Below are 17,891 nucleotides of genomic sequence, written 5' to 3' on the forward strand. Positions count from 1 at the left end.
TATTTAAAAAAATACTTTTTTTCCTTAAATACGTGAAATTATTAGTGGTCTTTACCAAGTCTACTCTAAGATATAAACTATGCAAGTCGCCATCTCTGTGCTTATCATTTACACCGTTCAATGATTCTCCGAGCTTTTCTAAACGACTTTGGTAAATCTCGGTTTGGTAAAGATTTACCGGTCACGAATTAATCTGTATTCTAGTTCTTTGATTAAGACTGTAATTGATATTCGTTAATTGAACGTCAATTACTTTGATTAAACTATCAATAATTCGGAAACCTTTGTTTTACTTGATACGATCAATTTTAATTGTTTCTTTTTATGTTGAATGAAAATAGAAAAATATAACATTACTAGGACTGGAACCATAAAGATTCGTATTATTATGAAAATACTAAATCCATTACATTATACAATACAATAACTGTAGAAACAGTACGCAAAGTTCCTGAGTTTATCAAAATTGCGAAGGCAAAGTTTGAATAGAAAGTTTTAACACATCTCCCATAAATCACATTAAAGCATACGAGGTCGGAATAATTTAGTATTTAAACAATATGTAAAGCATAGAAAGTCACAAATGTAAATGATTAGTATTTCTTTCCATGGGCTCCTACTGCTGACGCTGTAACATTCATACAAAAATATTGATCATGTTATCTCAATATTTTAAAGCTATGAAAGGAAGAAACAATTTCAGAGTAAATCATTTTATCATAAGAAATCCAAATTCCTTACAAGTAAACATATTGTTGCTATTGTAAATGTAAAAAAAACAGTGGTTATTATTATTCAACATTAAAAAATATAATCTAAACTTTAACAGAATAAATATTGGTTATTTATCTGTGATAAACAGCTTGACAGTTGACAGCTATCGTCTGAATCTATGCTGTGATTTATTTAGGTTATTTGAAGCGCGGGTACAAATAAAATTAATTCTAATTTCACACAATATTGTATAATCTTCTAAAATGAGATTTATCATAAAAAACTCAAGCACTGGCTGTGAACGTGTAGGGATCTTAACAGAGTTCTTCAAAAAGACATCGGCTGTAATAGAAACACCAACGGCGGTCTTACTTACACAGGTACAGTTTGTTTTTTAATTCATTAAAATATTTATGAATGTAAGTTTAATTCTTAACAATAGTATTTACGAATTGAGAAGTACGTAACTGCCAATGCATTGATTTTATTTAAACATGTTACCAAATGGTGCTCACAAGCATGTTTATGATATTAGTCATCGTCAAACTTTAATAAGAATCTATAGTAGCTAAAATATAATTAGTGATAAAATATAGTACAGAATACCATAACTTCATATAAAGTGCCACAAGTATTTAATCTTTCTTGTTTTGTCTGTAATTTGTTATCTGTATTTTAATTTTAATGCCTAGCTTCATATTCTTACTTAATGAAATAACCTATTATTTCCTTATTCTCATTTTTGTAAGGTTATAGTGTTGGTTACTCAACACTGGCCCAATCCGATAAGGGAGTGCCATAGACAAGAAACTAAACTGAACTTAATAGTGTTGGTTAATAAAATATTATAACTCTACTAATGACTTCTCGATTAAACATTGTTGATTAACCAGTAGATCTATAATATTAACAAATTATTTGTTAATTTCAGGGTGGCAGTGTGGTACATCTGACAGCTGAAGTGTTATCCAAAGTGTTTCCTAAACCACATCTTTTGTGGGTGCCTTTATCTAATTCAATACATTTAGAGCACGGCCTGAAAGCTCAAGGTGAAGGTTTAGCTAAGTTTGCAGGCTTACAGGACCATTTCACATGTGTTACTTTACAAAATATGAACGAAATAACACCATCGGGTCATTTTGAAAATGACAAGGTACCATTGTGGACGAAGCATGGAAAGAAAATGTTAACAGCTGACAGGTGATTGATATATTTATTTATGCACTAAAGCATTGTAACCATTGGCAGCCCCATTCATCTGATGAGTGTGGTACCAAGGGACTTAATTAAGTCCTTTTCTACCCTTAAGAGGAAATGATGGATAAGACATATGGAAAGGTGAAATATCTCTTTTATGTTCATCTCCTCCCTGACGATTAAGGGTAGGAAATTCATCTACAATTGCAAATATGGGCAACAGTCACTTTGCCATTTTGGAGGATTCAGGTGGCCACTTGTTCATTTGCTATTGACTTTATTATTTAAAAAAATGAAAAGAGATATGGGAGTGGGGTACAGTCAGATGCACAAATCTGTATAAACTAACAAAACTGTAGAATTGTATTTTAGAGTTGCAATTTAATTATAAAAAATTGAAGCATGAATCGGTCTATGTGTGAGCTTATTTGAAATATTTGCATAGATGTTTTAAAACCAAATGCCTATGCAAGTCTCTCTAATAATGTGAATGCATATTTATGAAGCTGACTGTACACCTAACTTTCGCCAAATGCAATGCAACCTTTGCTAATGTTCACCTGAACTACTACTACTAATACTAGTTAAGTTTTAATGTCCAGTTCAAATAAAAATAATTACAGATATATGGATCTAATGGAAGTGTTCAAACCAGACATAATTTTGGCGATTGCAGATGGTCGTACATCACTCGTTGAGGGCTCCAAAAGAATATTAAAATCGATTGAAAGAACTGGAAATATGTTGCATGTGTGTGTGAAGAGATATAAAGAATCGAAGGAGCTGCAGAACAGTTGTCTCATAGGTATGTAGAGTATAAAACAGTTTTCAATGTGAAAAAATTGCTTTTTAACACTAATTTTTTTTTTGCAACACTTGGAGTCATTTAAGGGAGCAATTAGTGCACATTTAGTATCAGAAATTTAATACTTAGTGACCAATAATTGAGTAAGGCGGTAATTTTTTTTTTTATACAAAAAGGTGGCAAACGAGGGAGCAGCCACCTAAATCGTCATGGTCGTAGAATTACATCGGGCGTGCCGACCCATTCGTGGAAGTTGTTAAATTAAATGAATCTCAAACACTTTGCTTTAAATACGAAAAAAGAATCTTACAAACACCAAAATTTTAATCGAATTTGGAATTTAAGCATTGCCTTATAACTTAAGATGCTGTTACATTTTTAAAACTAAAATTTTAAATTGATTTTCCAGGTGTGGTAGTTGGCACTGGAATACCAAAGAAATGTGATATAAGCATAGAAAATGTTCTGAACTATAAAGATGTTCTTGGCGGAGTGGCCCTTTCAGGTCTTACAGATGGAAGTGAAGAATTTTCAATGGATCAATTGCAACCATTAGCTGAAATATTCCAAAGGATTGGGGTAAGTTGAATATTTTTTCCATAAACATTATTTTTACAAAATAACAATCTGAAAAAACTGTTACCTACAAAATATAAATTCAAAAAATACTCCGTATCAATGAAGTTGCAAAGAATATTTACATCTTACATTTTTATTCATTAGACATTTCTTTCAGGATGCTATACCAAAAGAATTGTTGCATATTGTTGAGGGATGTTGGAATCCCGCTGTCATATTAACCGCTGTAGAATGTGGTTGGGATTTATTTGACAATTCGTATGCAGTTAAACTGGCTAACTTAGGCCATGCTTTGACACTTAACTTTGATGTGACCAAAGATAATGTTAATCCTTATTTACTTGATCTTAATGATGAATGGTAAGTTAATAAAATTTATTGCCTTTAAAAATACATAAAAATTATACTCTTACTGACATCACTTTCAATTGTGCGTAAAGGAAGCAATATGGCAGGGGTTATATTTTTGGCCAGGCTGTAATTGCAGTTTTTTAATGGTTTCGTGTCATTTGTCATCTATTCATTATTTTCTCTGGGTAATACTAAAATTACTTCCATTTTACCTGTCAAATACATATATATTCAATAATTTTAATCATTTCAAGTTATTTCAAGTTTTCAAATGATGATGTAAATTAGTTTAATTGTCCATCTCCCCTGCCTTATCCTACTCCCGTAGGGTCGGCGCACCGGGTTTTCGTCCTCCAAAGCATTCTATCATCCGTCATCTCAGTCATGACTCCCTTCTTAGTCATGTCACCTTTCACGCTATCCATCCATCTCTTTCTAGGTCTACCTCTACCGATGTACCCCTCCTCATTCATAACTAACATCCTTCTTGTTAAATGCGATTCATCCCTTCTCATAACATGCCCATACCACTCTAACCTTTTACTCCTTATTTTCTCAACCACTGGGGCTACTCTCAAACTTCCTCTAATATACTCATTTCGTATCTTAAATTAGTAAATTAGTTTAGTTGTGTTGCTGATTAAATAATAAAAAAGTTAAGAATGTGTACATTAGAGGAAGTTTGAAAGAAGCGCTAGTGGTGGAGAAATTGAGAAGCAAAAGATTAGCATGGTATGGACATGTTATGCCATGAAACGATGGGGACATATACCAGAAAGTGTTAAGATTGAATGTGGATGGCTACAAAGGAAGAGAAAGACCAAAGAAAGTATGGATGGATTGTGTGAAAGAAGATATGCTTAAGAAAGGAGTGGATTCAGATATGACGGCTGATAGAGATGTATGGAAGAGCAGCACATACTGCTCTATGACCCTCCGTAAGGGAAAAGGGCAAGTGGATGATGATGCTGATTTAATAATAAAAAATAATAAAAACGTGTTTTACAGTTACAAAGATGAGTTTGTCCCGATATTATGTGGCTGTGAATGTTTATCATGTAAGAAGCACACTCGCGCGTACGTCCGCCATCTTCTAAACACGAGGGAAATGCTGGCCTCTGTGTTGCTCACTATGTAAGTAATAATTGACTATTATTAAGATTTTTACATATTTTATAACTCTCCTCTTCACTTATGTTTCATAGTTTTGGAACTAGAATAATTATTAAATCAATTAACTATTGCTATTTTAAACTGAACATTCTATTACCCCGAATAGAAATCAATTACAATTTGGTAATGTTATAACTGTTAACCTCAGTTTGATGTTATGGACATAAACACTGCTTTCGATATATGTACCTTATTATTTATTGGTCAAGATTTCACAAGCCTATGAATGATAATGTTTTAATTAACATGATTTGTCAAAAATCCACTCGAACCGAAGTCACAGTACGGCTTGATGTATGTTTAAGCTGAAATGTATTTTAAATACTGTCAACTTCAACAAACAAAGAATCAATGGTGTTTAAAAAAAACCATTATTTTACAGACATAATTTGCATCACTTCGATCAGATGTTCTACCACGCACGTCGACATATTAACTCCAATACATTTGTTGTTTACAAAAAGCATATTATTAAACAATATGAATTATATGAGAAATTACAAGTGAAATCTGATTCTATTGAAACGGTGAACCAAAATCCTCATGTGAAGAAATCCAGAATGAATGAAGTAAGCGATTATACAAATAGTAATAGTACCTAACACTTATATGTACTGTATATTTTTTATGTATACTTTGACAGTACAAAATAAATTTGTATCAATAGAACTATTTTAATGTAGAATTGATACAAAAAAATGTGTTTATACATTGCTGCATTCCGTTGTTTGTTTTTAATGGAATTTAAAATTGAACATGGAATGCGTAGGTTCAGAATTTTGGGCTTGAATTGCTTGTAAAATATAATTGAAGTGTTCTTTAAACAATGGGTCGAGTTTCATTTAATAAGATATGGGTATTGGGCTAATCGGTCTATTAAGATTTTTTCCATTGTCCTATTTATCTTATGGATTTGTTTTTAAGACAGAAGTTGTTTCAATAGGAATTGGAAAAAATCCCAATGGGAAACATCTAAGTGATGAATTTTCTAGTATACTAGCTGTTTCCATGCGGTTTCATCCACATGAAATTATGAAAATTTTATTTTATTGTTCACATTTGTCAAATTATCAATTGCAAATGTCAAAATGACATGACATGAAAAACCTTAACAATCTTTCTTTCTTGATGTTGGCAGCAACTTATAGTCTCTTTCCCACATTAGGGTTTTTATGCAAAATATTTACCCCCTAAGTTTAATGGCGTCAAAATATATAGCCTAAACCGTTACGTAAGTGTAGGGCTTTTTATTTAAAAAAGAATTATTCAAAAATATGCTGTAATTGCTGACATCTTAGGCAACATAGAAGTGTGTGTTTACGCTTTATTATAATAGTATAGATGAAAAGATGTCAGAAACACGTTTCAAATATGCTTATTCTATTTATTGTTATTTTAAAACCTGGGAACCTGGGAAACAAGGAATAAATTGTTGACTGCTGTGATTAGACACAAAATTATTGGATCAAGTAAATTGTTTTAGAAACTTTTAGATATAAAAATGCATAATTCTAATTTAGTATTATTGTAACATTTCCAAAGCTTTTTGTTATTTTTTCTTAAAAGGAAATAAAAATAAATGTCAGGCATTTTTTGTCTATTTTAGATTTAAGTAGTTTTGTAGAAAATTGCAAGCTTTGAAGTAATTTGTTAATTGTTTCAAATGTGTATGTATATTGAGTACTTTAGTTTTAGTAAGACTTTCAAATAAAACTAAGTTTTTTATTTGGTTACGTCGGAATTTTCGGGCTTTGCTGTAGCTAATATAGTAATTTAATTTTTAAAACACCTATAATTACAATAAGGTAAAGAACGGAAGTGATTTTTCTATATAGGACCAATGTGCTGTGCATACAATTTTTGTTAGGTATAGTTTTGCCTTTTTATATGAATATACCAAATTGTTTTCTCTCGATTTTTTGATTAAAGAACAAGTGAGAAAATTGTGTTTTTATTTTTTACATATATTACATGCCTTATAAAACTACCTATCGCCCGCGTGGATTTAAAAAAAAAGCAAGTAGCCTGGTTTCTTTCATGATGTCCTCTTTATCTGTCAAATTTCATAAAGATCCGTTTAGCAGTTTTGGCTACATACTCTGAAAAAATCCATCCAAAAGTACGAAATTTATATTAGTAAGAATGCTATTGACACTGGTCTATTAGCATCAGGCAACTTATTTCGTCCATTCCTTCTCTTACTAAAGAAAGCAAAAGTTTAGATGGAGGATGAATAGATGTTTGTTAGAGTTTGTAGCCTAGAGTGATGAATGGATCTTGATGAAATTTCAACCAAATTTCCATCCATCTAAACTTTCGCATTTATAATATTAGTCAGTAGGATTTAGGTACATTAAAGTAAAAAATCTGCGTAACACATTTTACATAATTATTTTATTGATAATATTTACACAATATTTGAGTGACGACACTTATTGAGCTACGTATATCGTATGAAATGTGCATCAAGTATTAAATGTATATAGTAATTGTTACAGAATATATCTATATTAAGATAGATTAAGAGGATTTTGGCAGGATTTTGCTCGATTAAATTACATTCCAATTCAAAAGCAACCGTTACAAATATAATATAGTAAATATATTGTTGGATAGCAAAACACAACCTTTACATAAAATATATAAACATTAAAAACTGTAGTACATAACTGTATATATAACTCTTTAGAAGTATAATCAAATAAATACAATTTGCGCATTTTTCTCTTATACTACCACAAATCTACAAGAATATTTTTAAAAAGACATCAATTTGATTGCATAAAATTTGGCACACGAAATTACATCGCAGTCTACCTCTCTAACATTCATAAGCCAATTTAAAACATAAATTTTAAATAAATAATACAAGCGAACACACAGTGAAATAAATATACTTTTTTTCCTACATAATTTAAGTGTATACATTCGCCGATATATCTCTGTATTTTCAATTAAATTTCATCTAATAAGTACATTTTATCTACAATGAATACAAAATATTCGAATTCATAAATTATTTCGATTCAACACAATCTAACTAAAATCGAATATAAAAGTTGTATAATTAATTTAAATAAAGCATCATTGTAACTGCCATTAATTTATAGCTCTACAAACTATTCACAGTCTAAAAAATGAGAATATCACATCTACCGAAATGTGCGATATCAAAGCTAAATTCAATTGTACGTATATCCAACTGAAATATCAGATGACAGACATGGTCGCCATTTTGAAATCCATATCGTTACGATATTCGATTCGACCGTTTATCTGTAAAGTGGCGGGAAATGAAACTAAAGCAGTTAGTATTGAAATAGCGACAGTGGCGCCACTCCACAGATAACTTATATTCTAGCTGTCTTATTTTCTTACACTAAACGCTATTTGTTTTGGGTTAAGCACTATACAACATTGGTATGTTCCGTTCACTGGTTCAATCACATTTCCAGCAACATGTCCTTTGTTTCCTTTTCACATTTAACGATATTATTATAAACTGTGTGCCGGATCTCGCACTATACATACTCGTTTGTACCGGGAGTATTAAGAGGTTCTTGTGCCTGGAAAGAAAAAAGAAAATTAGTCTTTACTCGTGTTATTTTTTATCTGTTAATGAGTTCACAATTTTATTGTATCACGACTCTACAACAATGTACAAGCACCTTTACATAATTTGTTGCAATGTCAGATTTTTTTTCTACTCCTTATTGGTTAAAATTTGTTTTTAGTAACGTTTATAAATATTTTTATAAGTAAAAATCTACATTAATTGTCGTAATTATACTTACCAATAAAAACTCGCATGGATATGCGTGAAATATAAAAAAAATCGCAGTAAAACATGACAAAAACGATCGCAATTGACAAAATCAACATTTAAAGGGAATATTTACAGCATTACACTAAATTTTAATACAATTTGGCAACTATCTTTTAATACTGATACGGTAAAAATGTTGGCACATTCATTTCGCCACAATACTTATAGACTAAACGAAAATAATCTATATTCTTAAAACGATTCCTAACAAATATAACTCTAAATACATCCAGTTTAAAACGTCTTAGGCAGACCTTACTATCCTATAGAAATTTTATATACAATATGTCTGGTTTTGTTTTGTTAATTAAAATTGATATACTATTTTAGAGGTAAAAATTAATAAAGGGTTTATCTAAAACATGTCCTTAATTGTTAGCAAGTGGACTTATCTAAGACTGTTTTGTATGTTGAGTGTGCATTCCATAGCGGTGAGCGCCCTTACCTCTTCGCCGACGGTGCTGGGGTAGAGCTTGCTGCCCGGCGCGTAGCCATTCTGCTCCAGAGCGAATTGGTTCTCCGTTGTCTTCCTGTACACCGGATTGTCGAAGTTCATTGATGTAACGTTGCGGTGCATGTAGTGACGGTACATTACAACAATTATCTGAAAATGAAATAAAAATATTTAAAACCCACTGTAACTTGTTCTTTTAACGTCTTTAATTTGATTTGAAAATCAAATTAAAAACTGTAATTATTACATTCATTTGTATTTTTTTCACTAAAAAACCTTAATAAACACGTAAACATGGTATATTAACAAAGAATTTTTTGTACAATATGCTGACACACATAAAAAATGTAAAATGAGTAACTGCTTCTTTTGTGAAGTATATTTTCTTGTACAAAATAGATTCTTCTTAAAGTAAAAACTAAATTTATGTTAAATGTACTTTGGACGTGTGGAGTTTGTAAACAAATAATTCCGATTAATAATCCATGTATTTTGACATTATCTAAAGCTGTGTCTCATTCGTAATCCGCAATAGCCTTGATGACGAATTGCGAAAATCGAAATCAATTAATGTCTAATTAAGATATATGAAGCAATCGATTCATTACTGATAAGCTATCAGAATATACAGAGAGGCTTTTAATTCATCAAAGACATGTATAATGATAATGCTGGAATATTTGGTATCGCTAATTAAACATTTGTAAACTTGATTACATGATATTTTTCCAAAATCTTTCCGTAGCGAATTAATGATAGCTTGTTAAGGGAACAGTCATGATTTGTAGCTCAATAATTTCAACAAGTTGACCTCGTAAACAGGAGTCTGATTGTCAGTCTGTTCGCCTTAATCAAGCTTGGAACAAGGACGAGTCGAAAGCGAATGCAACTATGCGTGTATTGAATATTTTTGGACGTCATACTATTTGTTAGTTCAGTTGTTTTATTGTGGTACTGCTATAGACAAACTATCACTTTCGATAACCTGAGTACGCTATAGATGCTTTATAGGTATTGTATTGACATTAATGAGTTTATTGTAATTATGTGCGTATGAGCGTACTTAATTCATTCATAATCCAGTGTGGGAGTATGAGAAAACCCATGTCACATTGGTTAGGAAATCCCCTAGGTCACAAGATAAAGACCGCGGGAAAAACTTGTGTAAGAAGCTAATAATTAAAATGTCAATTCATAAAACTTAGGTTATATATGACGGCTGATACGAGATGTATGGAAGAGCAGCACATTCTGTGCCGACCCTCCATAAGAGATAAGGGCAAGTTGATGATGATGAAACTTAGGTTATCTAAAATAGAAATAACGTTATATCCTATTACTATTCAATGTTACCTATACCATTCTGCGATTTTTAACATGAATTTTAACTGACAACCTCCCGGGTGGGAACAGCAAATGTCACGGGTTAAATAGGACGATGCTATTTTAGCAAATCTATAAATAACTGGTAATTGCCTAGTCGAAATATGCCAATAATCCTGAACTTATTCACCCTAGTGATTTTAGTGTGTCACTCCATGCATTTTTACGTTCTTAAGAATATCGGAACATATCAGAGATTATGGGTCCAGATCTGCGGCGGGAATCCACGATGGTGGGTAATATAGATAGGGGTAAATAGCAAATATAGTAATAAAATGTAATAAAAATGGATGTCATAATACATTAATATAATATTTACCAATGCAGCAAGTACAACAACTCCTGTAATGACTGCTATCACAATGCCGGCGACGACGCCCGCGTCGCGCCCGCTCGATGAGATTCCCGTGTTGGTCTTTGGAGTTTCAGGTACAGCTGTTAAAAAAAAAAACAAAATTAGCATTAATATGTACTACAGTATTTGTATATTACAGAGGGACATATTTCCTGATACCAATTTTTGTACAACTTTTAAGGTAATTAAGGTCCCCCGGACAAATGTAATGCCAAATCATAGCAGTTTTACTAAAGATTTTGAAATTTAATATTATGCACTGTATTAAAACAAATCATTGGGGTACTTGATTTCCCCTTACTGTAATACGATAGTAACATTTATTGCAAGCTAATGCTCGCGGCATATATTTGCATATTACATCAGCTTCACGTAACATTCAAAATTATACGTTGCTTTTAGTGCAGCTGTTAGACAAACACTAGACAAAACCACCACCATTAGTAACACACATTGTTGGTTATAAAGCGACAGAAATAAACACACAAGCAAATTATCTTTATTAACACTCTGAAATTAAGAACGTTACATTTTTATGTGATTGGAAAAGGTATTTTTAATTTTAGAAAATGTTAATACATTGGTAAGAAATAATTTTAATGACTTTTTATGTGGTGTCTAAAGTAATTCGCAAAGGTAATTATGAAAATACAATAGAATCACATTGTTTCTTTTATTTCTTCGCGACTTCAGAAAAGATACTACGTGGTTACCGCGGCCTTCAATATAGTGTCTTGTTGCCAAGGAAAGTGCTATTGTAATAATCAAATTATTTAATACTTTTATATCTAATTTAGCAGTAATGAAAGGTGAACTACATTTTTAAATTAAGTGCTTTTCCTTTCTATGAATGATGGTTATTTAGTTTGGAAATGAGGTTTATTTAAGTTTTCATGAACGCTTTGAAGTATCGCTTTAGGCGCGTGAGTAAAAGATACATTTAAGACGGTAGATAAGAAAAAAATTGCTAAGTATAATTTTAATTGTAATTTTCGGCAAATGACAAAAAAAATGCAATTTATATGTGAATAATACGGCGATATAGAAATAGAAGTTGTGTTGTGTTCTTAAAAAATTGTAACAGTAAATTTGTGAAATGCGACAGTGTGTAAATGGTATATATTAAGCCGAACAATGCATGTAACCAGAAACACAACAATTGTATGAATGAATGAAACTCCCAAAGCGTGACGATCGCATCAAACTGATGTCAGATGACTAATATATTTTTCGCGGATCCGACTTCGAATTTATTTTTGAAACCTGGGTTAATTCCATTATAAAGATATCAAATATTACAACATTCACATTTCCCATGTTAGTAGTTTATTTACAACAGTATTAATGCATGCAGTTCTCAATGAATCTGTATGTCTTCTTTTTTTACTTAAATAAAATTAATATATGTTAATACTTTACCCTTAATATTATTAACTATCACATCTGGCAAGTATTGCCTCAGTCTTTCCAAATTGTAATGAAATTCTTTAATGGGCTCTTCAGTTGCATCTGGAATCCTCTCCAGAGCGACCCCTTTCAAGTAGAGGTCAATTAATGGTTGATTTTTATTTTTTAATTCCGTCTTATCGCTCTCCCAATACGCCTTCATTGGCTCGGAATTAGCGTCAGTGGTGGGCGTAGGTTCCTCCGCGTCCGGCTCCTCCGTGGAGTCTATTACTTCTCCGATGGCACGTCCCAACTTCAAGAGAAGGCCTAACCCTTCTCTTTGTAAATTCACCATATGTGATAGACGTGCCGTTTAATGGTCCCCTTTCAAAATTATAAGTCATCAATTTGTTAAGTAGGAACTTGGCATGCCCTGCAAATTAATGTTTCCCGAATTGAAGACACACAGATATTGAATGTACTCACATTGAACATGTTAGTAGATGACAGGTGAGGTTATGTTTGAGCCGGTTACCAAAGTTGTATTGTAGGAGAATGTAGATGCATGATGCCACGATCTTATCAAGATTAAATGATTCAAGTATCAACCCATTCCGTGAAGCACCCACGTCCAAAATTGAGGTGACACTTTATTTTTTCATACCTTACTTTAAAAAAAAACTTTCACTTTTCTATATCAAAAAAATAAAATCACGGTCACCGCAACATTGAATCGAATCCAAATTATTTTTTAAATAAGTCGGGATAAGAAAACGTTTAGCTGATTAAACATGGATAATGGTTATTGAATACTCACTGGTTACAGGTTTTTCGTGAATAACTATTGGTTCATTTGAACCATTTCTCGGTTTATGCACCTCCACATCTGGCTTTATTGCATCTGTAGATTTTATTATAAAACAACTTTTATAATTGTCCTTGATCTTCGGTGTTGTTTACAAATATTAGGGTGAATAGACGATCACAGTAATTTATCAACTGACTTAAATTGTACACGTCTGAGTCGGGCCACGAAAAGAAACTAAATGACAAACACACCACAAGCTCACGCCGAGCGCTATTCGCCAATGACGTCCCCAACTCTTCGACTACGACCATTCCCCGGCTGTCAATTTAACCGTGCGCGATACGGCACGCGCTTTGCGTCTGATGCGTTTACGCAATATTCGTCTATGTTACTAAAGAAATACGCTTATATTTAAATGTTGAATTAACAACATTTGTTGACTACGATTACTTAAATGTGATGCTAGCTATGTTTTAAAATATTTACATATATTTGTGACGTACTTAAGTGCGATAATTTTTTTTTTATCAATAATTTTTAATAAAAATTGTTATCTTTCTCACATGTCGATGATAGAATAATTATTTTAATTGTACACGCTAATTGAGTCCCACGTATAACATAATTGTACCGAAGTTTTACATGCAAGCGAGGTCACAACTACTCGACGCCGAGAGCGGCGAGCCGGATCGCGCGCCTATTGACTAACGAAAGGTGGCGTGATGTGACGTCACGTCACCTTACAGTCTACAACTGCACGTTATTGGTCGACAGCAATGTGGGTAAAATTGTTCTTTTTGTAACTTCTGAGTATGTTGTGGAATCCTAACGATGTAACGATTCCCTGATATGAGACGTACAATTCTAGTGAGTGTTATACTGTTATATAATAGGTAAATATTATAAAACGGTTCGAGTTTATATTAAGTCTGTGTATTTGTAAATATAAAAGAACGACCGAGAAATGTCTGTTGCCTGTCTGGACGATAAATACAAGTTTTAATATGAATGTAATGTTGATATGTTGTACGTACACACTACGCGCGTTATCTGCAATACTCAATTACTATATCAGCATTCAACATTCGACAAACACACGATATAAAGTAGGTAGGTGTGCTGCAATCGTAGTAATAAACAATGACTAATGATTCCTAGACATCGTTTATAGCTAAGCCGACAAATAAGTCGTCCAATCAGGTATGTTTTGAACGTAGATGTGTTCACACTAGTTTTAGTTGTGACGATGAAAATATCGTACGATGTGATGTCATAGGCTGACGTGTACATCACGCAATCGAGTAATCAAACAGAGGTATTTTTACGAACACCCGCGACCTTGATGTAATGGAACAATACGGAACAAATATGAAAAATAGTGTATCTTTTATTAATATGAGAAATGACATATAGTATATCCATGATCAAGAAAATGTCTATACAGGCCTCTTTAAGGAATTTAAAATTCTACTAAATCGTGGTCTATGGATACATAGACTATGATGTATTTTGTGACAACTGCTAGGGGACAATCCCTCTTTTATTTTAGGTCTCCGAGCACAGCTTCGCCATTTTACGATGACTATTTTTTTTTCATAAGTTTAATTTACAGTGACAGTTTTTCTTGAAATCTTATTTCTTACTAACATTATAAATGAGAGTGTTTAGATGGATGAATGTATGTTTGTTAGATTTGGATGAAATTTGGGATAGATGTAGATCATAGTCTGATAAAACACATATGCTACTCATTTTTTTAATTCCACGCGCACGGAGTCGCGGGTAATATATAAATCAAGATTATAATTTCACAAAGTAATGAGAAAAGGGCTACCATTAAAGTTTGTGCGCATCGAACAGTTGATTTAATGTACCTGAGATGTAAAAGGTAGTTAATAATAAACTTCAGGTAATACGTCGATGTCATTACGTGGAAGTGGAGGGTCGATGGACCCCCAAGGCTAGCAGGCTCTGCAATGGCGGTTTTACATGCATTTTTATACGCCTAATTTTAACATTAAGCTCCTACAGACCGAAATTAAAAAATACGTGAATTATAGCTACTTTTTAATACAATTGAAATGTAAAATAGAAAACAAATAACTGTATACTGGATACTAATGTTTAATAGTTACAAATTGAATAGAATTTACATAACCTACGTCAAAACAGATTTATATTCTTCTAAGTTCAGAGGTCTTATGGTTTTTGTAATTACTTTATGACAGCTTGCTGTATTGTTCCGTCCATAATAGGAAAATTTTGTCGCAGTAACAATTAATGGTATCTTGTTTATTCCAACTGCGTCTTAAGGATAATGCATCAACTCCCAAGCTAAAGAAATAACTGAACCTCAGTATAAAAAGCTAATATCGATTCCAAATAAAAATAAAACAGAAAGAAAAGAATATACGAGAAACAAAAGCTAACGTTTCTTTGGCTCATCGGGATGCCGTATTTAAAAATATAGAAATGCCTTTTAAATCTGTTTTTGGATACTGTCAAAAAGTGTAACCTTTTTCAAAATACAAGTTGGAGCAATGACAAATGTGCAACGAAATCACTGGAATGTTTTAGATAAATCTATTAATTTTGTAGATAAGTAGGTACTTAGTAAGATATTCAAAAATTTAATCGTAACTTAACATATTAAGTTACATTAGCTAATCGCTTCGTGTTTTACCTATGACTAATTGTAAGCAGAATAGTTTTAATCGCAAAGGAATGCGAGAGGTACTTTTGTGAACGGAATATTGAATCTCGCGTCACTAAGTACATCGCCCTACAACGTTGACAATTAATGTCTTTTTTATTGACCCCTCTCAATTGTGAGCCTATTAACAGCAAGATGTTCTCCGAATGTACTTATTGATTGTTATATCATGCGGAGAGAACATATTTCAAATTATTTCGCTTATAGGTTCATGAATTGTTCACCAAGAGAAATATAATTTCATGATAAGCGTGTTTATCATTTTTATTAAAACCCGGATGTTTTTTATGATATGACATATATTTTAAAATGTTTGGTCGAGTACGAACTCGCAGGGTTTAAAATAGATCTGATAATGAGAACGTTCGAACCGTTACTTCAAATAGCTAATTATTTTTGTAACATAACTATTGCTTCGGCGACTTGTAACCGGGTGGTCTGTCTGCTGATCTATTTACCGAGTCGTCATGTTGCGGTTATACAGCAGTAAATTTTTTAGACTTCGTAATTACTATAATGTTCAATGACTTTTTTATAGGAAATATATGCTTGAAATACCTTTATTTGTATACATTGAACCATAAATCCCTTTAACATAAACTTAAACATTGTAAGGGTACACTTTAAACAATATAAAAATATTTTAAACCAGTTTTATGTGTCAGATTCCCTGAAAACATCAATATTACGCACTAGAAGAAAGTACTGCCGAAGAGTCCTTATCATTTGTAGTGGTGGTCTGCAGTACTAGTATTGCTGTTATATGGAAAACGGTGATCAGTTATCATTAGATATATATAAAAAAGTAATGTTAACTTACTGTCCTCGACGCACATCTGGTTGTCTGGTAGCAGGCGTAGACCGGTGGGGCAGGCGCAGGCGACGCGCGGCGCAGCAGGGCCCAGCTGCGGCGCGGGCAAGCACAGGTGGGAGCAGTGCCCGTTCACCGCCGCGCAGTGGTTCACGCCATCCGGCTGCCGGTAGGGGTGGTACACGTGGATCACCATCGGGTTCTGCAGCTAAATAAAAAAGAAACACCAAGTCAGTTAACGAGCCCCGTTCAGTGCCTCCATTCTTTCTCGCTTTGTTAGACTGCTCTGTGATTGGAATGATGACCTATACCGAAAAGGAACAATTTCTTTTGGTACTAGCAAGCTATGGTGACGTCATCGGACTCAGGTACTCTCATTGCTAATGAATTAGTTCCCTACCATTTTGTTATGAGTTTAACTAGGATGATTAATTCAAAGCAGACTGAGTCATGACTATAATCAGGATCAAATGACATTCTTGCTAAATAGATGAAATAGGTCATACGAATGAAATATAAAACCTAACATTTCATTGTAACAACAAATGACACTATAAAATCTTCGCTTTAGCATAATAAAAATAGCAAATTTTGCAAGATACAAAATTCATAAACTTTGTGAGAGGTTAGTCGATTTCATTAAGACTTGTTCAATTTCCTGATGAAGATAGTTACCGTGTGAGTCGAAGTGATAGGTTCAACGTTTTTCCCATTAAACTTGTTGGCGCGGAAGACCGCAGTCTTGTCCCAGTCGGTCCAATACACCCAGTCCTCGAAGGTCGTAATGGAGAAGGGATGTCGAAGCACATCAGTTGAGTACAGGATGAGGCGTCGCGCAGTGCCGTCGTAGTTACATGATGATATCGTGTTCATTTTAGCATCCACCTATGAAAGTAACAATTATGAACATACAAGAATTTTGTATCAGATATATTTCTAAAATATGAGACAGGGTAAATAGCACTGTATAGTTAACTAGTCAAAGTATATTTTGCCTTTTTTAAACGTAGTAACAGTTCTAATCCGTCAACATTACGTTTTTTCGGCTTAGCTCATACAAATTTTTTATCAGGAAGCTCGATTTCAAATAGTTTTACTAAAAGTTAATTCGGTATTAATAATGGGCAACTTAGTGTACATACCCAATATACTCGTTTCCTGACGAGATCCAGCGTTAGACCGTTGGGCCATTTGACGTCATAAGACACGATTGTCTGGCGATGCGAGCCATCCATACCCGCGCGCTCGATCTTCGGGTTCTGACCCCAGTCAGTCCAGTACATCCATCTGTTAAATAGATTATTAAAAATAAATCATGGCTTTTTGTTGAATCACA

The 17,891-nt window shown here is 33.0% G+C and overlaps 2 protein-coding genes across 6 annotated transcripts in view; one reads left to right on the top strand and one right to left on the bottom strand.

Moving 5' to 3' along the window:
• Positions 1-882: 882 nt before the first annotated feature.
• LOC106100463 (queuine tRNA-ribosyltransferase subunit QTRTD1 homolog) lies at positions 883-5,481 on the top strand. Its single transcript, XM_013279326.1, has 7 exons — positions 883-1,094; positions 1,646-1,914; positions 2,535-2,716; positions 3,126-3,295; positions 3,453-3,655; positions 4,655-4,780; positions 5,202-5,481. Exons 1-7 carry the CDS (start codon positions 978-980, stop codon positions 5,419-5,421), a joined length of 1,287 nt encoding a protein of 428 aa, XP_013134780.1. The 5' UTR covers positions 883-977; the 3' UTR covers positions 5,422-5,481.
• Positions 5,482-7,191: 1,710 nt separating this feature from the next.
• Positions 7,192-17,891, bottom strand: part of LOC106100564 (low-density lipoprotein receptor) — a 137,949-nt gene continuing 127,249 nt past the window's right edge. For 2 of the 5 annotated variants that reach the window (XM_013279446.1, XM_013279450.1), the window contains exons 10-16: positions 17,698-17,842; positions 17,231-17,440; positions 16,565-16,763; positions 13,041-13,124; positions 10,802-10,917; positions 9,091-9,249; positions 7,192-8,385 (exon numbers count right to left, since the gene is read on the bottom strand). In XM_013279446.1, coding sequence (XP_013134900.1) covers positions 8,341-8,385; positions 9,091-9,249; positions 10,802-10,917; positions 13,041-13,124; positions 16,565-16,763; positions 17,231-17,440; positions 17,698-17,842 — 958 coding nt within the window. In that variant the 3' untranslated portion in view covers positions 7,192-8,340. Of the gene's footprint in view, positions 8,386-9,018; positions 9,250-10,801; positions 10,918-12,362; positions 12,657-13,040; positions 13,125-16,564; positions 16,764-17,230; positions 17,441-17,697; positions 17,843-17,891 lie in introns of those variants that run through there. The other 3 variants (XM_013279448.1, XM_013279447.1, XM_013279449.1) reach the window with 3 other exon arrangements.

The sequence above is a fragment of the Papilio polytes genome, unplaced genomic scaffold (assembly GCF_000836215.1).
Source record: "Papilio polytes unplaced genomic scaffold, Ppol_1.0 DF824047.1, whole genome shotgun sequence".
NCBI classification, from domain to species: Eukaryota; Metazoa; Arthropoda; class Insecta; order Lepidoptera; family Papilionidae; genus Papilio; species Papilio polytes.